Below are 27486 nucleotides of genomic sequence, written 5' to 3' on the forward strand. Positions count from 1 at the left end.
AAAGTTTTTTTCCTTTCTCATGTTTTTGTCTACCACACTATTTTTTACTGATTACAATATACAAATACATATATTGCTTTAAAATTATTTGGATCAGACTTCACTGCAATGCTTTATAAAAAATATTATTGGACTAATCTTTTAAAAATGATAAATGTATAAACAGGCGAGCATCGGGTGGCTTTGACACCAACCCTCTGGTTTTATCTCAGAACGTATCTCTTTCTCTTCAGAACGTATTGCTTTCACTTTTTCCTCACTCTCAAAACGTATCTCCTCACAGAACGTCTCTCTGGCTTCAGAACGTCCCTCTTTCGCCTTTTCCTCTCCGAACGTCTCTCCTCACAGAACGTCTTTTTATATCTTCGGGGCGTCTCTGCGGGTCCAACCCACCCTACGCTCACCCCACCCCACTGGCGCACGGTTACCATGACGACCCGTGTGCTCTCAAAAAAAGGCAGGCGTCGGAGCTCACGGAAAATCGCTGCTGAGGAAATATAAGGGCGGGCTTCAGAGCTCGTGAAAGGTTATTGCTGAGGAAATATAAGGGCAGGCTTCAGAGCTCGTGAAAGAATGTTGTTGAGAAAAAATAAGGGCGGGCTTCAGAGCTCGTGAAAGAAATGTGTGTGATCATGTCTGTCATAAAGAAAAAAGCTTCCCATAAGAGAGGGGATCTATCCTTTACCCTTCTCAATGCATCACATTTAAGATCCCATTAGACATGGGGATGGGGCTAATCTGAACATGCATTCAAGGAAATAACTGTCTGAGGACCTTGATGTGTGGATGCATTCATCAGACCGGATTCTAAAATCTGTAACAATATATTTATATATATATATATATATATATATATATATATATATATATATATATATATATATATACACACACACACACACACACACACACACACACACACACACACACACACACACACACACACACACACACACACACACACACACACACACACACACACACACACACACGTTTCCAAAAAGACTCGGACAACTTTGGTTGTGAATATTGTCATGTCCAGTGGGTCTGCCCCAACCTGGACGGATGACCAAACAGTTCTCCCTTGGAGAGCCGAGATTCTCGAAGATTATGGCGTGCGGGGGAAAGAAACAGCTCGGCGCTTCACCAGGACGGTAGCACAGCACAGGCGTTTTACTCTCAAACCCACAATAGATACACGGACACCAGCAAATTAAATAATTATGATTTCATCAACAAAATCTACAATTATAATGGAAATATATCAAGATGTAAGGTAACATAAATCTAATTTTGAGGAGCCTCCACGCAGACTCAAATACAAACAAGGGGACAGAATAAAACAAAGAAAAAGAATCCCTCCTTTATTTTGGCACTTAGCTTTGGGTTCAGGAGTGAGTTTCAGTAGCTTGAACGTCACCAAACTGCTTCATCACTGCGTGGGAATATGCGCCCCAAAATGGCGCCGAGCTGCTCTCTGGATGGGTGGGAAATGTAACTTCAGGTGTGAGTTGTCTCGGTACCCACCTTGAAGACACTTTGCGGAACCCCAGCACGTTGTGAATGATATGGTGTGCAGGACCATGGCTCATGTTGAATTCGGAGATCACTTCATCCAGGGTAATGCTATGGTTTTCACCTAGCACGCGCTCAACTCCTGCAACCATTTCTTGTGTGTTGGCTGTGTGAGGCCGGACGGAGCGAGCATCGTCTGCCGCACTGGACACCACTTTTAAACGGCCTGTCCCAGTCATTCAACTGCTGCAGTGATAAACATGCGTCGCTATATTGCATTTTCATTCTGCAATAGATTTCACTGGGTTTCAAACCCTCACTTCCCAAGAAACGGATGACAGAACGTTGCTCCTCCCTGGTGCATGCTTGTAAGGGAGCCACCATCTTGGAACTGCTTTATTGACGCCATACGCTCAATGTTGCCAAATCTAAAACAGGCAAAACATGACTCTTACCAATAGATATAACATAATGTCATCTACAACTACACCCATTACATTCTCAAATTTATATCGCCATTTTAAGGTTACTTATTGACTGCCCCTCATAAAACAAGGGGTATCATTGTATCATTTGTGGTACTAAATATATTAACAACAAAGTTGTCCAGGTCTTTTTGGAACACTCATAAACAGTATATTGTTGCGAATCCAAGGTTCGAGGCTTGCCATTCGGGGAAGCACTTGGGTCCCTCCCGATTGCCCGGTCCTGAGGCCGATGGGCACAGATAACTCCACACATGCACAGGTTCTGCTCCCCTCAGCCTTTCTGCTTCTCTCAGTCTTTTTGCTCTCTGAGCCATCTGCTCAGGAGCTCCTTTTTGTCCCTGCTCACGTGAGCTTGTCCTGTTCACTTATGCCTTCTCTCCTCCCCCTGATCATAAAGCTCCTTCAAGGCACGAATATTTGCTGACAGGCAAATTACATTGCATTCTGATCTGGCCTCTTCATATCAGCTTTCTTACCTCCTCCCCTGAGTCTCCTCTCTCTCTCTCTCTCTCTCTCTCTCTCTCTCTCTCTCTCTCTCTCTCTCTCTCTCTCTCTCTCTCTCTCTCTCTCTCTCTCTCTTTCTCTCTCTCTCTCTGTCTCTCTCTCCCTCTTTCTCATTGGTCCACAGCCAATGGGGGTGGGTCTACGATATCACTTGTGGAAATTTCCACACCATTCTGAGGGAACTTTCAATGAAGCCCCTGCCACACCCTTTACGCGCCCAAGGCCGTGGCGAGAGCCCCCAGCCCCCCACCTACGCACGCAAAATGCCCACTTGTACAGTTCTGCCCCCCAGCTCGCAGGACACGATGAGCACCAAGTGTCATGAACATGCATGTGAGAAGCGACATGAACATGCATGTCAGAGCATCCGATGGGTTAACAACCACAGACAGGTCGAACGTGCCCAATTAAGCAATGCGTGAATGGAGGGAAGGCGGAGAGGAATTCTGCGAGACTGAGGGATGACCAAACAGCTGTGGGGCCGAAGGTAAGATCATTGGGGTGAAGGAGGAGTGATTGAAAGTAACAGAGGGATTGAACAGAATGATGGTGTGAAGGAGGAAAGATTGAAAGTAACAGAGGGGGAGGGGAGACATTACAATGGAAAAATACAGTTAAGCCAACGCATACCCCCCGAACAGCCCTTTGACAAAGAAACAAGGACTATCTCTACAAAGACTCATGAAATAACTGATCCTTGGGTCACCTACGTGCCATGTATACTCTTCCCCTGGGGTAAGTTTTGAAAAACCAGAACATTATATACGAGCAAATCCAACCCGTCGCTTTGCTGATGGTAATACTAAGGAGGGGGGGGTGCAGAAAAAGGGAGGGGAGGGAGAGTAGATGGAAGTTAGGGGAAGAGAAAGAAAGGGAGAGTTAGAGTGGTGGAGGGAGAGAGGACGGGGGAGCAATGGGGGAGTGAGGAGGGAGGAGGGGTGAGAGGAGGGGTGAGCAGGACGGAGAAGGGGAGGGGGAAGCTAGAATGGGTGAGGAAGGGGGAGGTAGGAAAGGGGGAAGAGCGAGGAAAGGGGGGATGGGAGAGTGATGCCTCACCAAACGTTGCTATATCATTCTGGTAGGGAGGGGGTGGGAGTGAGGAGGATGGGGGAGAAAGGAGGGAGAAAGTGTGGAGGGGGAGGGGGTTTAGCAGGAGGTAAGTGTGAGGGGAGGGGTTCTCAAGTTGCATTTGGTCGTGGGACTTGTTGAGAATGTGTGTGGGGGTAGTACAGAATCAAACAAAATGGGGTACCTTAAAACAACATGTTAACACAGCATGCGGAGACTGCTGGGAAATGTCAATGGGGGGGGGGTGGAGAGGGGAGGGGGGTTGGGAGGAGGTAGACGTGAGGGCAATGGAAGGTAAAGCAGAGTGAGGGAAAGAGAATGTGGTATCAGGGGAAGGGAAGGGAAGGGATGCAGCGTGAGGGGAAGGGAAGGAAGCATGTAGGGAGGGGAATGAAAGGGTGATAAATCATGCCCAAAAAGAAACATTTTCTTTTTAACCACCGGGTTCAATATAAAACCAGGCGGGAGCATTCAAAATCCATGCTATCCACCTGGCAAAGGCCTGCCTGCATGCTTGAATGCTCGCACACACAGCAACCTTTGCACCCTCCGGTCAGCTCATTCCGAATCTGATTCGTTCATGCTACCCTATCTTTTTCTTTATCATTCGTGTGCAGCCTGTGGCTGCTGGTTGCATTACTGGTTGAGGGCATGGCTGTGCTGATGATGCAGTGCCCCAAGTGCCAGTACACTGGTACTCAATTCGCCAACCTCAGAAGGATGTCAGGCAGAGTCAACCCACCTGGTGTTAATTCAACGAAGAGGAGGAGATTGGGACCATACTCTGTACAGAGCGTTGGTGCTGCCTAAGCAGTCTCCTTGGCTATTGGGCACAATCCTGGAAGGGTCGCCACTCTGACACAGTATACCAGCAAGCTGGTACTCTTTTTGCCGCCCTCGGAAGGATGACAGGCCGAGTTAACCCCACCTGGTATTAATTCAACAGCTGAGCGGGATTTGAACTCAGGACCCTAGGATCCCAAGCCAGGCACCCTAACCACTAAGACGACGCCAGGCTTGGTCCAGGTCTGGGCCATATTAAAACTGTCATGGTGACTTTCACAAATCCTTGTGGGCTTGTCTTTAAGCATGTGAATGTGGCCTGTGATTGATTGCATCCTCATTGTGCATAATGAGGGACTTCAGTGGCTCGGTGAGTGTCCAAGACGGCAGCTATGGAATCTGGACAATTTGCTCACCATGATGTGGAGTTGGGTGGTGCAAGGAGAGCTACTGTATATAATATAAGCAGGAGACCTTTGTTCTCTCTCTCTCTCTCTCTCTCTCTCTCTCTCTCTCTCTCTCTCTCTCTCTCTCTGTTTACTCTACCTGGCATGACTCCCTTCGGCTGCCTTGACTTTCTTGCTCACTCTGGTTATGCTGTTCCTGCTGCATGAATTTGATGTTCTGGATGCTCCCCATCTGAGTGCTTGGAGAAGGCTTCAAGCTGTGTGTTAGATACTCCCTCTTTGGTCCCTCTGTGTGTCTATGTCTTGAAAATCCCATTCCGATTGCTGTGTGGGTGAACATTGAGTGAATGTGCCACCATTGGTCAGTAATTCTCTGTTGTCTTGAATATGGTGTTTATTTATTTATCATCTGTCTTTCTTCATCTGGGATTCTCTTTTATGTTGTCTTGTCTAAATATATTATTCCTATTACATAAAATCACATGTCTGCCTGCATTCACATTGTGCCACGCTTTGAAAACCCTTTTGCTCAGTTGGGCCTTTCCCTGGAAGACTATAACTGTGCCTCTGAGATTGCCAAAGGTCGACCGATAGACCCTCTCACTGTCAGCCCATGATTGTTGGTGTATTGTTTGGCCACTCACTCTACTTGTGGCTCACGGCACACATAGGCTTGCTTATTGGGTATTAACCCCAGCACTGGCGGGCTGTGTACCCAACATTTGGTCTTAGGTTTCTCTCTCTCTCTCTCTCTCTCTCTCTCTCTCTCTCTCTCTCTCTCTCTCTCTCTCTCTCTCTCTCTCTCTCTCTCTCTCTCTCTCTCTCTCTCTCTCTCTCTCTCACACACACACACACATTTCACAATATATATTTTGCCACATTTTGTATAACTGAGTATTGCATTTGTAGAACTTATCAATTGCCTCACATATGTGGCTGTCGATGTATATTACCACTGTATTTACACAAATCGTTTTCTGTCAGACACTGATACGACTATAGAGCAGATTCAATTAATCTTGTTCAAACCCCACAAAAAGTGACCTTGATGTTTGGTTGTTTTCCCATGAAGTTATCACCTGGTTGGCATGATCTTACGTTTGAATCTTTCACTTTAGTCTGCAGTGCAGGATGGCATTGGCACACAAAGGCATATCTTTAAATGGTGAATGACCAGGAGAGGAAAACATTGCATGCATGAGAACACTTCGTAAACACGCAATTTCCATCTTGATTCTCAACATAACATTGCTCCATTGCCTTTGAGTTTGTCTTGCACCTGTCGTAAAAGTTTTTAAAAAAACTTGACATTTCTTGTCGTGTGTCACCGGACAAGATTATTTATTGGATGTTTAGGATTTTCCAGCGTCAAAAGCTGGCTTCAACACATACCACAAGCAAGGGCAACCTCTCAAGCTTCAAGATAGTATCACGATTACAAAGCGGGGAGGGGGTGGAGGGTTGCCCCGAGGGATGACTCATTGGTTTTTATTTCGAGCACACTGAGTAAGAGTGCAATGGCTTGCTTGCTTCTAAAAAGGCATTGTCTAAGCTCTAATGGTACTGTTGGCAATGGAGCTTAAAACATGACCTAGGAGGATAAGTATCCTTTTTGGAATAAATGTGACCCTGTGTAACTCTTCCAGCATTGCATTCCACAGACAAGTATGTGCAAAAGTTGCTTATGAGTGTATTTCATCACTCATATTCATCCAAACCGAGGCCTGATCTTCTTACAGCACCAATTGTGCTGCTTGAGTTCAAAAGGTTTTGCGGACATAAAAGTGCGTGCATGCATGCGTGCGTGTGCGTGTGTCTGGATGCATTCGTGCCTGTCACCTAACATGAGAGTGTTGTACTGTTGCTGTGATTATGCTGCATTACAGGAAATGAGTATTTTGAGGTCAGTGAACATGTTTGCACACGTATTGAAATGTAACTTCAGTATTTTGATCCCTTATTGGAGAACTTTTTTTTTATAGAGACAACATTCATTGGCCTTTATAGGACTTGCACTTTTGATATATACCAAGGTGGTTAATCGCAAGAAGCTTTAATGTCTTCCCAAACTTTATATTATTGAAGGGATTTCATCATATATAACGAAGGCACCAGCACAGATCTCTACATTTACAGGATTATTTGTGTTTCTTCGAGGAAAAGTGGCTTAATTTTGACGCCACCACCTCACCCCTAAACCTCCAAAAGGAAGCATGCATGCTCTTTTGTGGAATATCTTTTCGTGGAACATCTGGAACAGGTTTGATCTGATATGAATGTGTGAAATATATAACCTGAGATATTTAATTTTAAAAGCTATCGTATTGCATGAGATTTCCTTGTGCTCTCATGTTGTATTTAAGGGGGAAATAATTAGCATAGAACTAAAGGAATTTGTGGCCATTTAGAAACAGATTTCTCTTTCCTTTTGATTTGGGGTATATTGGGTAAGGGCTTACAGGATGTCCTAGTTGTATGCACATTCACCTCTAAGCTATCTCGCCTTGGTTCAAATCTCAACCCAGCAATAGGGCTTGATCTTTTCATCAATGTATTTGACATTCCGAGGATGGGGGTTAAACTGGAATCCTGTCTTTCAGCATTACTTTGTGGATGTTAAAGATCCCACGGTGTCCTTCACAAAGTGTAGGCTCGCTCTTTCCAACACCGTGAACAAATTCTAAATTCCTGCCATAACTACTGCTGGATAGGCAATGGCACACCATCCAGTACTGGACCTTGCTGGACTGGACCTGCCTTCGGAAAGAACACCAGCACATGAATACGAATCTTGGATAACTTTGCTTTTTTCTAAAGACATATTTTTCGAATATGTCTTTGACCTGGTCCATCCCAATTAGCCTTGAGGGTGTTTAAAAGACAATCACAACTTGTGGATTGGCATGAGAAGTGGACGGGATGAGGCATGGCAGGCAGATTATCCCTTCCCTGGTTGTCATTAATTGGCCAGCAGGGTTTTTTTCCCCAGACAATCCTATCATGGCATCATAATTCTCAGCCAGCTAAGTTTACACAATATTATAATCCAAAGCTACCTTCAGCAGTATTTGAACGCACAAACTCTAACATAGTAGTTCTGTGCATCTCATTGCCTTGTCCACAGTGTTGTATTTTTGAGCACTTTCATGATGCTTTTTCAAAAAAAATTCAGCTCAAGCGTGTAAACAAAAATCGGATATTTTGGTATTGCCTAAGTGAATGAGTGTACTGTATATAGAATATATTCTGTGAACTGCCTTGTTTTTTATTTTCTCCAAAAGTTCATGAAAACATTTACGACCATCTGACACAAAACGATACAAACACCATGATATGATGTAAATAATATTACAAGATTTGACATTTGGCCTGGGTGCTGGCCATAACTTGCTGAGACTTTACAAGTCGCATCATGAGATCTTTAACATGCACAAACAGTGCTGGCAAACAGGTCCTCTGGCTTAACGTCCATCCGAGGGATGGCGCACACATTTAATCCTCAACGTGCATCTGAAACACAAGGATGATTGATAGTCTGTCTGGCTGGGCCATGATTCCAAGCTAGGCTAGACAGCTCAAAGTGAACAAAGTGACAGTGAACGCACATACCTCTAAGCTATCCTGGCAGCCCTCATTTAACTATAATTAAGTGATGTGAAATATTTGAAACCTTGCAGCACTAAATAATACAGTCAACAAAGGTTCTTGATAACATCTGTGTCGAGCAGATACCCTTACAACTTGTAATATACTCCATCACGTTACTCATATATATATAAATATATATATATATATATATATATATATAATTTTGTCATATATATATATATATATATATATATATATATATATATATATATATATATATATATATATATATATATGTATACTGTACATACAGAGGGTGAGTCAGAAGTTGTGCCCGATTTCTGTCAGTTGATTGTTTGCCATTTGTATTACAGTGCACAAGAAGGTAGAAATAAATGAATGACATGTTTATCTAACCATTTATTCAAGAAAAAAATTATTACGGAACTGTACCAAGCTGTTTTACTTGCAATTTTCAAAGTGCCCTCCCTCGTGGTCGATGCACAATTGCAGCCGAGCAGGCACAGAGCGGCACACACGTCTGCAGAGTTCGATATCAATTTCCTCAAACTTTGCGGTGATTTAAGCCTTCAATTCCTGAATGGTACGAGGCTTTTCACGATAAACAAGGTCTTTCATGAGCCCCCAAAGAAAGAAATCTGGAGGTGTAAGGTCTGGGGAGCATGCCGGCCACTCGATCGGACCGTGGCGGCCGATCTACTTTCTAGGAAAGTTTTCATCAAGCCACTGACAAACATAACGTTCATAATGAGGTGGAGCTCCATCATGCTGGAAATAACAGTCCTGATCTTGTACCCTGGGCCAAAAGAAGGTTTGCAGCATATCCAAGTAAATTTCTTCAGTGACAGATCCCTCAAAGAAAAAGGGTCCAATTATCTCTCATGGAGATATGGCTGCCCAAACTGTCACTCCAGGTAAATTTACCTCCTTCTCAACTGTCACTCTTGGGTTATTCGCAGCCCAGTAGACACAATTCTGTCTGTTAATTGTGCCATTAAGCTTAAAACATGCCTCATCTGACCACCAGATGTTGTCTAGCATTGGGTCCTCTTTGTGAAGTTTAGCTAAGAACTCTGCAAAATTGAAGAAGGCGTTCGTCATCTCCATCATGAAGGGCATGCAGTAAGCGTGGAATGTAAGGTTTCTATTTTTTCTGGTGAAGGAGATGGGGATGGGCCTGGCATCTGCCTGGGGGATGGCCAGACGGAGGCCCCTGGAGTACCGGCGGAAAGTGGACGCAGCGACGCGCTGTTCTGGCACATGCTCCCATACCTGACCTGACCTGGTGAAGGATACGGATAACACTTGATTGGCTCACTTCCAACTCTGCAGATAAACGGCGAGTTGACTTTTGCGGACTTTGTTCCAGTCTTCTGATGGCTTCTTCAGCCTTAGCTACATTCGTTGCCGTTTTCGGACGACCGGACTTCTTTGCAGTGGCTTCCGACCCTGTTGCTTCAAATTTCTCGACAATCAATCGTATGTTTCTTCCCTGAGGTGGGTTAATATCGAATTCCTGTGCCAAACGGCGTGCCGCCATCGTTGGTTGTTCATTAAATTTGTAGGAATCTTTCAGGGCCGCAATGCGTTGATTCATTGAAAGGTAATTCATGGTTCCATTTGGTGCAAATTCAGTAACTTTCCAAACTCGCAGCAATAACCAGCAAAACAAAACAAAAATAAATAAATTACGAAAATTAATAATCTGAAAGACAATTATTAACAACATGACTTCCCAGAAAGAATCTGACAGCCGAAAAAACAGAAATTGGGCGCTACTTTTGATTCACCCTGTATGTATGTATATATATATATATATATATATATATATATATATATATATCTCTCTCTCTAGATCTAGAGAGATAGATCTAGATCTCTATAGAGATAGAGAGAGAGAGAGAGAGAGAGAGAGAGAGAGAGAGAGAGAGAGAGAGAGAGAGAGAGAGAGAGAGAGAGAGAGAGAGAGAGAGAGAGAGAGAGAGAGAGAGAGAGAGAGAGAGAGAGAGAGAGAGAGAGAGAGAGAGAGAGAGAGAGAGAGAGAGAGAGAGAGAGACAGACAGACAGACACTGGTGTTGGCGCAGTGGTTAGAGCAGCGGCTTGGGATCCAAAAGGTCCTGAGTTCAAGCCCCGTTGGCCACTGAATTAATACACCAGGGGGTTGACTCAGCCTGTCATCCTTCCGAGGTCGGCGAAATGAGTACCAGTATACTGGGCTGGTGTATACCCCAGTTAAAATCGGTGTACCATATCCCTGTGTCGTAAGAGGCGACCAGGGTTGCGTCAGGAAGGGCATCCGGCGTAAAACATGTGCCAAATCACTATGCGGATCATACGGATGATCGGCTGTGGCGACCCCTATCGGGAGCAGCCGAAAGAAGAAGAAGAAGATATATATATATATATATATATATATATATATATATATATATATATATATATATGTATACACTACCTGTCAAAAGTTTTAGAACACCCCCATTTTTCCAGTTTTTACTGAAATTTAAGCAGTTTAATGTTTCAGTGTACTCTGAAATTAAAGCATAGAACAAATAAATAATTACAGATAAAAAAGAAACCATGGATTCGTTTTGTTGAACAAAATTTAATCTAAATTTTTGACTCATCAAAGTAGCCATCTTTTGCTGATATAACAGCCGAATATACTCGTGGCATTCTTTCTACAATGGAAATCAAATATTGTTCAGAAAGTTCTTCCCAACACTGTTGCAGAAGTTCCCACAAATGCGTTGCACTTGTAGGTTGCTTTGCTTTCACCCGTCTGTCTAGTTCATCCCAAACAAGCCCGATGGGGTTTAAGTCTGGAGACTGTGCTGGAGACTCTCATGTTGGGTGACAGGTACGAATGCATCCGGACCGCTGGGCTGATCTGGCTGAAATTTAGCAGCAACATTCCTCTCGTGATTGCTAACAGGAATTTCAAAACTCATTTCAGTCAAATGACTTTAAGTAGGTCAAAATGGCCGACTTAGTAAACTCCTTCAAAAATCTTCTCTCGACCCACTTCTCAGAATGCTACCAAGTTTGGGTTGCAACATTAAGACAGGGTCCTGATGTTAAATTGTGGAGGCCATGCCGATCACATGACAGGAAGTGTGTCAAAATGGTGGTCCCACAAAGACCTTCCAAAACCTTCTCCTGATCCACCAGTTAGAATGCTACCAAATTTGGGTTGCAATGTTAGTCCATGGTAGGGATGTTAAATTGCTGGTCATTCCGATCATGTGACCGGAAGTGTGCCAAAATAGCCGACTTGGTAAATTTGTGGGAAAATCATAATTTCCTTCAAAAATCTTCTCCAGACCCACCAGTCAGAATGCTACCAATTTTGGGTTACATTAGGCCAGGGCCCAGATAAGCTCCAGGTCCAGTGGTTCTATTTCTTTCTGCACAATGTCAACATTCTTTTCCACATATAATATGCATGAATAATAATTAATCCCTAGGTTATTGTTCAATGTTCATGTTACAATCAAAATAGTCTGCAGTTGAGGGTTTTTTTTAATGCAAAATCGAGGTTCATGGAAGAGTGAGATGACTGAGGATAAAAAAGCAACACACTGACAGCAGTGAGGCAGCAGTTGAAACAATAATCAAAGGAAAACAAACAGGAAAATATAAGAGAGAGAGAGAGAGAGAGAGAGAGAGAGAGAGAGAGAGAGAGAGAGAGAGAGAGAGAGAGAGAGAGAGAGAGAGAGAGAGAGAGAGAGAGAGAGAGAGAGAGAGAGAGAGAGAGAGAGAGAGAGAGAGAGAGAGAGAGAGAGACAGAGAGAGACAGAGAGAGACAGAGAGAGACAGAGAGAGAGAGAGAGAGACAGAGAGAGACAGAGAGAGACAGAGAGAGACAGAGAGAGACAGAGAGAGACGGAGACGGAGACGGAGACGGTAACCTATCTGCAAATAACAAGGTTTGGTTAGGTAGGGTAATAGGGGTAGAAATAGAATACAAGTAGAAAAACATTGCAGGACATGAAATGGTAAATTATGGTAATGAGGGATTACGTGAAATGGTATATGAGATGGTTTTTATTTATTTCATATGCAGCCTGTGGTTGCTGGTTGCATTATTGCTGGAAGCACAGCTGTGCTGCTAATGCAGTAGCCTCTGTTACCAGTAAGCTGTTACTCATTTTGCCAACCTCAAAAGGATGACAGGCCAAGTCTACCCACTTGGTGTTATTTAACAGCACAACAGGGTGCTTGAACTACAACTACATGATCCTAAGCCAGCCCCCTTAACCATTAAGCCAACACCAGGATTATATGAGATGGTAATTGGGGATTACATGATATGGTAAAGGAGATGGTAACGGGGGTTATATCAAATGGGAAAGGTGGATGAGATGATGCTTGTGTTGTGACATGCTTTACAAATTTCAGGAGCAGTGGCGTATGATTAAAAAAAAGGTACAGAACTGAAATATAATCAAAGGTTTTAAGTTTTAGAATCAATTGAAACCCCAAAAACATCACTATGGTTCTGTTACAAAACCAATCGAGGTTATATTCACCGAAAGTTTCATTGAAACAGTTTGAACTGTGATGCAATTTGGTATCAATCAGTGTTTGTCAATATCTCATTTATCCTCCTTGTGCATGGCTGGCAGGATAGCACCTCTTTATCATCCTATTTATCAGGCATTGGATATTTGTGACTTGTAATTGTCTTCTTTACAGGCTGCCTGCAGTTTGCTATTTGATCATATAGGCAATCAGTTAGGCTTTTATTCTGCTGATTTCTCTGTCATTGTTATCCCATCTTCTACACAATGGCTTTTGGATTTATTTAGCACAAACATGTACCATGGTCTTCTTGATTCTTTATTTTGTTCTGATCTCCCCCCCATTGACTCTCTTTTCAATGTAGTGTCTTGAACACTGTTACTTCCCATCTCCTTGCACTGTCACTCCAGATAGGCTGCCTCACAGTTTATCCGATATTGTTGCGCACTCGACTCCTGAAGGAACTGCAGTCTCTCTAGCTCTTGATGTGACCTGAGAGAATGGCTCACATGCATGTGCCTCCTGATAAAGATCAAGGAATTAAATGTATTTAATGTGATTAATTCATGGTATAGTGAAGTGAGTCAACATATAGTATTGTTGTGTTTAATGTTTTCTTGGCAAAGAAAGTAGATTGCAGTGGGCATTTTTACTTTTCTGTTCTCAATTGATTAGCTACAGAAAAGCCATAGTCGATTCAGGAGAAACAGCAGCTGCCCTGAGATGCCTAATGCGATTTTGGCACCCACAGGAGCTCGCCTTTCACATTCGCTGCACACACATATGCCTCTCAGCGTTTGAATCGCATTCTCTTTGCCAAGGGAAGTGAGAGCAATTCCACAGCAAGTACCCAGGAGTGGCACGATTGACATTGCACTGCCTTTTTTCATTTACAGAAAGAGCTGGATCAACTCCCCAATCTTCAGCATCTCTTCCTGAGCCACAACCACATCGTCAGGTGGGCTGTTTCATGTTCCACTCATGTGTCCCTGCTTCTTTGCATGCCATCATACTGTGTAGTGTCATGCTCCGCTGCTGGATTTGCAAATCTTGGCCAATGTCCCAGCTCTCTGGGACCGTTTCACATTTGGAGGAGGGCTTAGGTCAACTATGCTGGAAAATGACTGGTGTTTCATAAAAACTTAAACATAAAACATCTTTGCAGAGACAGTTTTGACATTGACTTTCTTTATTTTTCTTGTAAACATTTGAAAGTGTGCCAATATTAAAATAGCCTGAAAAACCCCCTGATATATTAGAAATAGTACCACATTTCTGCAAACGGTTAATTTTTTTTTCAAATGTCTTAATATTTACCTCAGTGTCACAGGCTTCATTGCTTAATCACAGAGCCAGTTGTGCCCCGTATAATAAGAACCTCATACATAACCAATCATGGTTTGTTAATGAACATTTTCATAGAGAATCAGCGATGCATCATGCTGCCTTCTAGCAGTGACTAAACTCTTCTGCTTATTTTCATAGACATCCCCTTCGGCTAGCATGTGTAGCCTTTCATATTTATTGTACACGTTTATATTGTATACATTCCTACTTGTTTTACATCACGTTATTCATGCATCTTGTTCATGTCCCTCTGAATGCAGCTATTGCGGAGTGAGCACAAATTGCGAGTCAATGGGATTGATTGATGGAAGGGGAAGCTCATTGCATACCAATTTGAATCTTTGATGATGTCCTTGTTCTATTTGCATAAGTGCCAGAGCACACAACCTCCTCGGCACAGGCAATGCTGCCCAATGATGAAATAGAGAAAGATTTGAGCCAGAAATCACTCCAAATATGTTTCCAGATGTGCGCAGCCAACATTGTATGGACGCCAACAGCACATTCCAGAAACCAGGGTGCATTTTTGATTGTTCTGCTGGAGTGATGAATAAAATAATAGGGGCAATGCCCCTGGGCTAACCTGGTACAACCAGAGAACCACTGGTAGGTGCGGATGACCCACAAAATAAGTAAATTGGCCAATGGTTTGAACACACTTGTGAAATCACCATGTAGAGATGATTCCTACCAAGTTACATCTCAATCAAGGGAAGACATTTTGAGAAGTCAAAAGTAGCGATCCCAGAGTCGGAATGATCTTTGACTTTTGAATTGACCGACTTAATATGCAATTTTTTGAAGGGACTTGCAAGGCATCAGGTGGCCATGGTCCTCAGAAGTTCGACAAAGTTTGGTGAAAATAGGACTATTACTAAGACCCTAAGTTTTGGGTTTTTTTTAGCCCCCATTGGACAGTCAAAAATGGGGGCTTATGGGTTTGGTCTCGATTTTTCTGTCCGTGTGTGCCTGTGTGCGTCCGCAACCATATATCAGAGATGTATGGACCGATTTTATTCTCACTTAGCAGAAAGACAACAAATGATGGTATACATATGCACATCATTTTGTTTCGCTATGCAATGAAAGATGCCTGACTGGCGGCCATCTTAGTTGTAAAAAACCCAATATCGAACACGTCTTCAACCATTTCTCAGACATGCATTTGCCAATGTTGTTGAAACTTGGCACACAGAAAAAGAATGATGGTTTGCATAAGCATGTCATTTTTTTTCGAGATAAGATCCAAGATGGCCGACTGGCGGCCATTTTGTTACTTAAACGTGTCCCCAACCATTTCTTGAATATGCATGGTCTGATTTTGTTCAAACTTGGAACAAACACAATACATGATAGCATACGCATGCCTCTCGCTTTATTTTGTGATTTGATCAAAGATGGCCGACTGGTTCGATTGGCAGCCATTTTAGTTGTATAAAAAAACCAGTGCTTTTTGAACTCATCCTCAACCATTTCTCAGACATGCATTTACCGATCTTGTTCAAACTTTGCGCAAAGATAGCAAATGATGCCTTACATACTGTGTGCATGTCATTGTTTTTCAAGATAAGATCCAATATGGCTGACTGGCAGCCATTTTCTTACTTAAAAGTGTTCCCGACCATTTATCGGACCTGCATAGTCCGACTTTGTTCAAACTTGGCAAATGTCACAAATCAAAAATGTCACAAATGTTCTTGGATGTCACATGACAGTTGTGCATCTCAAGTCAGTTGTGCATCCACATAAATCTCGTAAATACGGGCTTGCCCTTCAACTCCGTACCGAAAAATTACTAAAACCATGGGAACTATGACATTTATGTCTTTTTCTCCCTGTTTTTAATGCCATGACCAAACATTAGTACATCACTGGTCATGAAGATTGTGGTAAAGTTTCATCAAAATCGTTTGTTTAGTTTCAGAGTGGGGAAAGCAAATACCTATTTTGGGGGTTCAAACCTGAACCCACTTTGACCCCCAATAGACCACCTTAGACCCTGTTTTTTTATTTTTTATTTAAAGCCATGGACAAACTTTGGTACGTCACGGGCGATGAAGGTTGTGGTCAAGTTTCATTGAAATTGTGTGTGTAGTTTCAGAGTAGACAGCAAATGCCTATTTTGGGGGTTTAAAACCTGGACCCATTTTGACCCTCCCCCCCCCCTTGTACACCACCTTAGTGGGTTTTTTTTTTTTTCAATGCTGTGAACAAACTTTGGTACATTACGGGTGATGAAGGTTTGTGGTCGAGTTTCATCGAAATTGTGCGTATAGTTTTGGAGAAGTTCACAGAAGTCCCCTCTCCCCTTACTCACTCTGCCATCCTCTCTCTCTCTCTCTCTCTCTCTCTCTCTCTCTCTCTCTCTCTCTCTCTCTCTCTCTCTCTCTCTGTCTCTCCCCTCTTCTGCTCTCACCCCTTTCCCACTCTCTCCCGCTCTCTCCCACCCCTTTCGCTCTCTCTCCCACCCATCCCCTCTCTTTGTCCGACCCCTCCCCTCTCCCCCTTTCCTATCCACCCTTTCCTATCCCCTCCCCTCTCTCACCCCTCTCTCACCCTCTCCCACTCCCTCTCACAGCCCCCTCCCTCTCTCACCCTTCTCCCTTTTTCATCCCTCTCCCACACTCTCCCACCCCTTTCCCTCTCTCTCCACCCCTTTCCCTCTCTCTCCCTCCCCTCTCTCTCCCTCCCCTCTCTCTCCCTCTCAGACCCCTCCCTCTCCACCCTTTTCTCTCCCCCTTCCTCTCTCTCCCACCCTTCTCCCACTCCTCCCTCTCTGTTAAGAGGATTGTTAAGGACTGACGGTTTAGTTTTGATTTTAAAACAGCTTCCCAGAGTGTAGCATGTGCGAATCAGATTCGGAGTGAGCCGACCAATGTGCAAAGGTTGCTGCACGTACGAGCATGCATGCAGGCAGGCCTTTGCCAGGTAGATAGCATGACTTTTAAATGCTCCTACCTGGTTTTATATAGAATCTGGTGGTTGAAAATATAATGTTGGTACTTGGGCACATTTTATCTCCCTTCCCTACCCCTCCACTCATGCTGCCTTCCCTCCCCCTCCTCCTCCCCTCACACTTACCTCCTCCCAAACCCCTTCCCCTCTCCACCCTGCAATGACATCTCCGGAAGGTCTCCGCGTGCTGTATTAATGTGCTGTTTAAACGTACCCCATTTTGTACAAACCTGCATTCCCCCCCGCCCCCCCCCCAACTTCTGCACAAATCCCACTACCAAATGCAAGTTGAGATTCCCCAGTCCTCACGCTTACCTCCTCCCAACTCCCCTCCCCACTTTTCCCTTCCCCCCTCCTCTCTCCCCCATCCTCTTGCTCCCACCCCACTTCCTCACTCCACCCCTCCTCAGTCCCCCACTCCACCTCCCTCTCCCCTTACTATTTCTCCCTCCCCCCCACCACCCTCAATATTGCCATCAGCAAAGTGATGGTTTGTATTTGCAACTATTATCAATAAGGCATCCTAGATTCTTTAAAATGGGTTTCCCATCATTATATTAGATATATTTTCATTACATCATTATATTTTGCAAAAATAAACGATGGCCTCACTTAAGACTTTATTTCTATTTTCATATTTGACCTTTGTTGGCAACCATTACTCCAAACAATTTCATCTGAGCTTGTTTCATCACAACAGAAGTTTAAATTTATGTGAAATTAATTTACAAATCCAGAAGTTGCAGAAAGGAAGTGGATGAAATACTTGAGAAATTAGGTCACAGTACCCCTGTCACCAACCTCCCTCCTCTATAATTAGGTAATTAGCCAAATGCTGCTAGAATTTTGTAAAACGTTTTTTCTTTATGGTTTATGGAAGATTTCTTCTTGGTTTATAAAAAGCTTTGTCGGAGTGGTGGACCCATCCAGAATTGTAACCCTAGCCAAGAAACTGCTTTGGCAGAACCGTCGCTCTGTTTAAAACATGGAACTGTACATGATTTGTAAGAGGGGTCATTAGTAGACCAAAAGTGGTTTGATGGGTAAATCCAAACAAATGGAGAATACGAACCACTGGAAACACCAGAACATGTAAAATCTGAGAGAGTAACGGGGTAATTTCACTAAATTGAAAGCTAACTCAGACAATTTCTCTCCCACTTGTCATCTTTACCCTCATATTTCTTTTTTTCACCATTAATATCTGTGCTGATCTCTTCTGCCTGAACATTGTCGTGTGTCAATCCTACATCATCATTACGCTTAAATTGTTGCATGTCCATTTGCTCTTGCAATTATTTCGTATTATATCCTAATTTTATTAAAGTTGAAATACAAATATTGTTTGGGTGGAGGTGTGTAGGGTAATGAAATGGAAGACCAAGAAGGAACCTGAAGAAGGAAAGAGCTAAGATGGAGTCATAAGGAGGACTCCATCTTAGCTCGAACCTGGATAGGGTTCGAGTTCCAGCCTGCAACATCAGTTGCAGTCAGGATGTACATGGCAAAAATGAGTGTGGGATGATGATACTAATTCACTTTAAGTATAGTCTCTGTAATCCCTTTTTAATGCTGCATTTTCTGTGACTAATGGGCTAAAGTGATGAACTAACCTTCCAATCACCTTGACTCCATCTTTCAGCCCTACATTGAGCCTGAACTAAAAAAGTACAGAAGATAAAGTACAATGAAATTTGTAAAGTGCACTGATGTGCAAAAAATATACAATTGCAGGGTTTTTATTGTTTTGATGGGACAATAACGACTATTATGCATAACATTCATGGTTGAATTTTTTTTCAAGCAAAATAGGTTTCAGGGTGGGATTTGAATGAATCCCCCTTCTCCTTTCCACTCACCTCACATGTTATCCCAACCCCCCTCACCCCTCCCCAACCCATATATATTTTTACATCACAGATATATCCTGCTGTTCAATTTTACAATTAAATTTATGTAAGATAAATGGAAGAGGAACAAATTTCTATGTAACATAATGAACAGTATCAAGGATTGTACAAGAGTATTTAGTGGAAAGGGCATATTTTTTTATATGTTCTGTTCATTTGGTGATATGACCTTCCCATTGAAAGTTATGGTAGGTAGTGAGGCCAAACAAGGATGCACCTCTTCCAGTGACTGTTCAGAGAAGTGGGTTGATGGTTTGATTACTGATCCTTGTTGAGAGAACTGCCTGAGATCATATGACCTGCCAGTGTTGAATGTCATGTTCCAAGTTGCTGGCCAGTAGCTTATCTTGTCCATGTCTGAAATCAAAATGGATTCGGAAATGGCCGACCTTTCGCAACGATGAGGTATCGTTCTGAAGAAGGTGGAATCATAGGTAATTATTTTTTTATTTTTTATTTTACAGTTTATGATGCTCATGGAGGATCTGTCACACTCAAATCAAATCAAGGAAATAACAGGCTTGTTGTGTCATGCTTAGAGCATCTGCTTTAGGTCCAGGTTGTGTCATGCTTAGAGCGTCTGCTTTGGGTCTGGGAAGTCTGTGGTTCAAATCCTGGATTAGTCATATCAAATGTCGAAAATGGTGCATGTTGCTTCCTTGCTTAAGCCTAAGTCACATTTGCTCTACGGCTAGGATACGGCGGCCGTACCCCCCTGAATTGACAGAAACGTGTGGCAGCCGCAGAGTTTCTGAGGTGGCCTCAGGGTGGCCCTACGCCGTATGGCTATCTTTTACAGGCCATAGGGGTCGCCGTGGAATTATAGCGCGGAGTTATAACTTTTTTCGTTTCTACGTTGGCCGTAGCAATCCGGCAAGCCAAGCTGTGACGTAGATGTGTTCCACGTCGACTGTACGTAGGGCGTATGGTGGGCTTGCATTATTCGTGCGGCTGCTGTAGGCTCTTAGCAATGAAAAATGAATTTTGCCAACCCCCCAAAAACTACGGCGGCCGCACTATTTCCACGGTCGCTGTAGGGTAGTCCTAAGGTGTCCCTGTGTTCAACGTATGGTGTCCTTGTGGTCTGTGTGACTACCTGCGGGCAACGCAGGGTCGACGCACGGTTCCCCTACGCCCGCCGTGCGTCCTACGTACGGCCTCCGTGGCAGTCTGCGTCGACCGTGCCCTACCGCTAGAGATCGGAGTATAGGTGTTTGCCTATACTCCGAACTGGTATATTCAGTTATATATATTATAGTTATACTATATTCAGTTATATATACTGGTATATTCCGAACTGTCATATTTTTATTTCAGTAAAAAAAGAACTGGTATATATAACCACTCGTTACCGTCCGTCTGGCCGTACGTTCGCCTTAGGGCCCCCCAGCGGTCGCCTTGCGGGCACCTTGAGGCTACCTTGCGTCTGCCTTGAAAATTTTATGGCCGCCGCAGGGACGCCCTAAGGTCACCGTGCGACATCAAATCAAAGACCGTACGGCTCACCCATGTTTTCGGTCTCCACAATTTCTAAATACGCCGTGCGGCTTCCTGAAAAATAAAAACATATGTGACTACTACATTGTGTGACCATGGAAATACTGCGGCCGCCCTATAATTGCTAGTGGCCATAGATTTTGTAGATCCTACGGCCGCCACGCCAAATGTGACTTAGGCCTTAATGTTAAGGATTTTTATTTTACCTCCGCGACCGAAGGTGGATGGAGATTATGTTTTCGGGGTGTCGGTCCGTCCGTGCATCCATGATTGGTTTTTGTTTCCGCGATAACTTAAGAACGGCTGAAGGGATCTAAGTCAAACTTGGTAGAAGTATGTATAATGATTTAAATATAAACTGATTAAATTATGGGGTCAAAGGTCAAACACCCCGTGAGGCAAAAATTCTGTTTCCACGTTGGCTTGTGAATCAGTGATGGGAACGTGACCAAACTTGGTGTATATTATGATGCAAAGATGAAATTATGAGATTTCGGCATCAATAGGTCAAAGGTCAGAGGTCCTGTCAAGTAAAAATGTGATACTTGAGAACAGCTGTCAAAGGGATTTAAATAAAACTTGGTACAAGTATGAAAAGATGTAAAGATGAACTGATTAGATTTTTGGGTCAAGAGGAGGTCAGAGGTCCTGTCAAGTGAAAATGTGATACTTGAGAACAGCTGTCAAAGGGGTTTAAATCAAACTTGGTACAAGTATTATAAAGATGTAAAGATGAACTGATTAGATTTTTGGGTCAAGAGGTCAAAGGTCAGAGGTTATGTTCGGTAATTTAAATGATTCTTCACCTTTGAGAGTTGGGGCAAAAAAACAACACAGTGTATAGCACAATATCTCAACAGTTTTGGAACAGATTCGGAAGAAACTTCGTGGGTGTGTTGGGTCGGTGACAAGAACAAGCTCATTAGATTTTGGAGTCTCATGGAGACTCATGGAGTCAAGGCTCATGGAAGAGCCAGAACACAGAGCAGATTAGGATGTAACATGCCAAAGGAACAACAGAAAAAGAAGGGGTAAATGCTCACAGCAAGGCCGGCAGAGAAAATAGACAGAAATTGACAAATAAGTGATGCAGATATGATAATGAGGAGGAGGGGGAATGCAAGGGTTCGACAACATGGATACAGAACCAAAAGTGGGGGGGGGGGAGGGTGGGAGGGGGGATGGAGGTTTGACATGTGTAGAAAAGATCATGGTTTTATATGGGGGATGGTCTGAGATGGTGGTGAACAGCTGTCTTGAAGACCTGAAGGGAAGAATGTGATTGAAGAGAATGTGAAAGATGATTTCACAGGTGGGAAAAAAAAGTGGAAAAATGAGTGGCGGTGAGCAGATATTGTGGATTTTGAGAGTTTTATGAGAAGAGAGCTCTTGGTGGATCATGCGCATCCTGCAGATACCTGGGGAAGGGGCTGTTGGGGGTGGGGGGGGGGGGACAAAGCACAGATAAGTCTGAGGGTGCAAACCTAGAAAGGAGGTGGAAGAAGAACACAGAGAGACCACCGACCTGTCGGCAAAGGGTGAAGTGATACTTCAAAACTCAACTTAATTGCAGGAGATTCCAATGATATTGAAGGCCTTGGTTTCCACGGCGTCAGGCTGAGGAAGGTACGAGGCAGGGGTGTCAGCCCAGAGAGAAGAGTAGTACTCCATCAAGCTTCAGATGAAGGCCTTGCAGTTGGATAGGAGTTCAGGTGTGCCAAGGAAGGACTTTGTACAATGGAGGATGCCCAGTTGGCGACTGGCTTTGGAGGCCAACTTTGAAATGTGGTTTGCCCAGGAAAGATCATGGTTGAGAGTGAGACCCAAGCATTTGAGTAACTGAACTTCCTCAAGAGGATTGTTAAGAAGATAGATGGGAGGGTTTGCCATACGGTCCTTTCAGAAAGAGAGAATGAGAGTGTGGGATTTGTTAGGGTTAAAATACATATTCCAAGTATTTGACCAGTTTGTGGTTTTTTGTCAAGGTCTCAAGAGAGGGAATAGGTTGCTGCCTGCTTTTTGAAGGATGAGGAATGTCATTACAGAAGATGGAGTCATCAGCAAAGAGATAAAGGGGATTTTCCAGAGTTTGGGAGATTGTTTATGAAAATTAGGAATATGATGCGGCATAGAACACTGCTTTGGGGTACCCCAGTCTTGACAGGGAAAGAAGATGAAAGGGTTACATTCTGAGCCACACGTTGGCTCTGATGGTGGAGGAAGTCAGCAACCCAAGAGTGGAGTTGGCAGATCTTAGAGAGCAAGACAGGGTGCCAGACTTTATCAAAAGCTCAAGATATGTTCAGAGAGATGGCCCTGATCTCATGTCTGACATTGAGAGCTTCCATCCATTTTTGGGAGATTAAATTCAGCATGTTGAAGGTGGAGTTACCTGATCTGAATTTGATTTGATGATCTGAGATTAGGTCATTGGAGAAAAGGAATGATTTTATGTCAACTGTGATGATTGATTCCATGACCTTGCTGACAATTGGAAGGAGGTGAATTGGTCTGCAGGTAAGTAGATCTGTTTTTGCACCTTTTTTATGTAATGCAGTGATGTTGGCTGATTTCCAAGCAGATGGAAGATTAACTGATAAGGAAAACGATAGGGTGAAAAGGGCAGAGAGAGGAAATGCAAGATCGGCAAAGCAGGTTTTTAGGTTATGTAAATTATGCCATCCGGTCCAGTTGCAGAGTCAGAGCTGAGGTTTGTCAAAAACTTCTCCACATTCTCAGGTGCAAAAGATACACAGTCCAGGAGTAGTGGTTGCGATTGGGAATTGTGGGTGCAGAGAAAGGGGGTTGGGGACACAAAATTTGGAAGCAAACACAGAATTGAGGCATTCGGCCTTCTCATGAGCGGAGTCAGCTGTGTTCCCATTTGAGGAGAGGAAAGGGATGGAGGTTAGCATACACAAGAGACAGTTAACAAGGCACCTCCAGGTTTTAGAGGAGGGAGACAAGTTTGAAAGTTCAAGATTTACATCTCATCTGTCTCATGATGTCACACAAATATTTTCCAACAACAGCATTCATGTGTTTGGTTGTTGTTTTTTGTTATGGTGGAGAGTATAAATTAGAATTTGCTGGTGGACCACAAATATCTCCCGATACCTTTCAAAAAGGCTTGGCATTCCGTTGTTGGTATTTTACATGGGCACTGCATTTGTCGCATGACTGCACCTGAGTTGAGATGCAACCAGTGGACAAAATTCCCTATTGAACCCCAGTCAGATTCACATTCACTCACGAGATTTATTTTCCTTTTCCTTGCAGTCCCCGATGCAATAATGTTGTGCTTTTATTGTGAGCTGGATGAGTGGAAATGATGTGCTTGCTTTGCTCAAATTATAATGGATCCAGATTTACAATGCAGTCTTCCATATTTCAGTCACCCAACTCAATGCATTTACAAATAAATTATTCATAACTGTATGCTTAGCTCAACTGTTTCTATCATTTTTGTGACCTTATCGTGACTTCTTTCACAGGCACAGCATCCATATCATTTTAGGCCCTATAATATCATCTATATATTACTAAAACTCTCATCTTGTATTTATAAATGTATGTATGTATGTTCCCGAAATACAGCCAAAACGGTACATGATAGCGTAAAAATTTTAGGGCCACCTTACTCAGCATTTTCCTGCAGTGTGCAGTATCAAGTTTTATTCAAATTGGGCACGGAAAAAATTATTAAAAAATCAATTCCCGATTCAGTCAAGTACTCTTCGGGAGAATTTGATCAATGCAAATAACCTCAGCGGTATAGTTCACTGGAGCTATCTTTTTTAATGTCTTTTTTTTATCAACCGCTGTCACAACGGGAACCCAACGGGTTCACGGGTCGTCTAGTGAAATTATAAAGGTAAGATGTTTTTTGGGCACTTTCATATTAAGAAGTGTTTCATGGCCTTTATGTTCCATTTTGGCAATTTTATAGCAAACAAGTGGTATTTATTGAACCTTAGAGGCCAACACATCACTTGAAAGGTTGAGCCAAATTTGCCTTACATTCTAGTATTGCACATTGTTTTTGGTTTACATGTTTTGCATGCAGATGTTTTGGGATGATGGAAGAGCTGAACAACAAAGGGTTGAGCAGTGTGCCACCTGTCAGTGGGAAGGCAAGGACAGGCAGAGGTGGGGAGGAAATACTCAGATAGAGCTAGATAATGCAGAAAATATCATAATTGGACATAGTATTTGAGAGCTGAAGTCTTCAATGAATAACAGGAAGTGCAGAAATGTTAAGGCTTTTTATTTTTCACTTCCTCTCAAAACAAACATGCTTTTTTGAAGGCTTAATTCATATATTTAAGACATAAATACCTGTGACAATATAGAAATGCAAGTATTATGAATGGTACCCAAATAAAACATTAACTAATGCCTGATCAGGAACTGTACTTCAAATCATAATGCAAAGTTTGTGTTCAACACTATCTACAGTATCCCAAAAAGAAAGCACTGGGTAAAGTTGGTCATCATACTGATTTCTACTAAATTTAGAAAAGCCCATTGAGCCTTACTTATTGCTTCAGAGAAATGTTCATAGCAAATTTTGTTTATAGCCACCACAGTTGTGCTTGGTCAAACCTAAATTGCAGAGATACTTTGATTGAAGCACCTGCAAACAAATTTCATTGCACAACATACTCTGGAAAATGTGGAAGATATGTCGGCAGGAAAAGCTATTGGATGATGTTGTGCAAAAACAATGAGGGCTTGATCAAACCAGAGGCTGTTGAGGCAGTTAAACAGACCAAGTCCATTATGAAGAGGCAAAAATTGTAAAAACTGATCAGAAAAGTGGAAGCAACATCACCTCTTAGTCATCTCCATTTCAACCTCTGAAAGTGAAGCCACTTTGGAAAATAATAGGCGTGATGTAGTGAAGTACTTCAAACCACAAAGGATGGTCTGTTCTTTCTCGAAGGACAATGCGGGGAAGGGAGACAAGTACAACAAACATTTTACTTGTCTCCTACCTTCTGAGCATGCAAGTAGGGCTTGGTCCTGAACTTTGAGATGATTGAGATACAGTTGACTGCCATCTCATGTTGTCTTCCATTCTTATCTATGATCTTTGTTATCCCTGTCAATGTAACCTTTCTATCCTTCCCCACCTTGCTTTTCCATGAGCCAAGATCTTGTTAAAAAAAAATAGAAAGAATAACTCCAGGGTTTTTTTTTTGTTTCGAGGATCATAGTCAAGGATTGTGGAAGAGCTAGTACGAGTACACTGAATGGATCAGGACACAACAGGACAAAAGGAACATTAGTGAGTGTGGCGGAAACACCAACAGCAGAGTTGAAGGCCTCAATCGAGGGGGATGCAAAGGGTGGACAAGATGGATACAGAAGGAAACTTTCAGGAGGGAAAACTGGAAATTTGGAAGGAGTAGGAATTCAGGTGGGTTTGGGGATGGGAAAGGGGGTTAATGAGGCTAGAAAAGATCATGGTTTTGAATTGGGGACAATCTGGGATGGTGGTGAACAGCTGTCTTGAAGACCTGCAGGGAAGAATGAGATTGAGGAGGATCTGGAAGTTGGTTCCACAGGAGGAAAAAAATGAGTGGAGGTGAGCAGCGATCCTGGATTTAGGTTGTTTCAGCATAAGGGGGTTGATGGTAGACCGTGTTTGTCCTGCAGAAACCTAGTGGGGGGGGAGGACAAAGCAGATAAAGAGCAGGGGGTGCAAGACCAGAAAGTAGGTGAAAGAAGACAGAGACCACCGATGTGCTGCAAAGGCAAAATGATTTACCCATCGACTCCTTCATCGCTGGAGATTCCAATAATCTTGATGGCCTTTGTTTCCACGCCATCAAGTTGAATAAGATGTGAGGCAGGGGAACCAACACAGAGGGGAGAGCAGTACTCCATCAAGCTGCAGATGAAAGCCTTGTCGGAGTTCAGGTCCTTGTAGGGGATAGGAGTTCATGTGTGCCAAGGATGGAATTTGTACGACGGTGGATGCCCAGTCTGTGGCTGGATCTGTTTGAAGGCCAACTTTGAAATGTGGTTTACAAAAGAAAGATCATGGCTGATAGTGAGATGCAGGAGTTTGAATGTCTGAACTTCCTCAAGAGGATTGTTAAGAAAGTAGATTGGGGGGGAGTGGGAGGTGGTGATTTTTGCCAGACAGTCAGTTCAGAGAGAGATGGTTAGAGTTTAGACGGTTATGGTCGACTGTGAATATAGATCTTGGCACATAGTCACTTGGGAAAATTGAACACTTGGTGTCAGTCAGCAAGGGAAAACCATGCATATTACAATGGTGGTGGAGGACCAATAAACTGATGCAGGTCATTCAGTGCTGTGGTCGTGTTTCTAAATAGACCCTGTGGTGCCAATCTCTTTCGGCCAGATTTCTGAGCAGCCATAGGGATTGTACCCACCCTAGTGAGGCCAATGCAACAATGTTTTACCCACTCTCCCACCAAGTTGCTACTACATATTGTAATGACACAAATTACTTTGTTTGCATTTATGTGTAAAAAAAAAAATACACCAATGACCTTCATTCTAGAGTGGCATAAATTTCACCTTCACTTTTATTTATTAACTAGATTGTCCTTTTCAGCATTGTTTGCAAAAAAAATGTACGATTTTTATGGCAAAACACTTTTCTATATATAATGATTTTGGTTTTGTTGAATAGCAAATTGGAAGGACTCATCAGTGGGCTGTATTGTAATGGTGGGTATAATCACCGTTTTCTATTATCCTGCAATTGTTGCTTGCAGTCGTCGCTCGTTGTTGTTAAATTAAAAAACCTTCATATATTATACAAATCACTCATCCATTTATTTGGGCAGGGTACATGGACAACCAACTCAATAAATACAAATAACCTGGCTTGTGTACAT

At 43.0% G+C, this 27486-nt stretch overlaps 1 protein-coding gene across 12 annotated transcripts in view; it reads left to right on the plus strand.

The window, feature by feature from the left end:
• The window catches only part of LOC147015460 (leucine-rich repeat-containing protein 49-like), a 356628-nt gene that overhangs the window by 173657 nt on the left and 155485 nt on the right, over positions 1 to 27486 (plus strand). For all 12 annotated transcript variants that reach the window (XM_085850233.1, XM_085850234.1, XM_085850224.1 and 9 more), the window contains one exon: positions 13796 to 13857. In XM_085850233.1, coding sequence (XP_085706359.1) covers positions 13796 to 13857 — 62 coding nt within the window. The remainder of the gene's footprint in view (positions 1 to 13795; positions 13858 to 27486) is intronic.

Source organism: Eptatretus burgeri, chromosome 12 (genome assembly GCF_056783735.1).
Source record: "Eptatretus burgeri isolate ZD-2024b chromosome 12, Ebu_testis_v1, whole genome shotgun sequence".
Taxonomy (NCBI): Eukaryota; Metazoa; Chordata; class Myxini; order Myxiniformes; family Myxinidae; genus Eptatretus; species Eptatretus burgeri.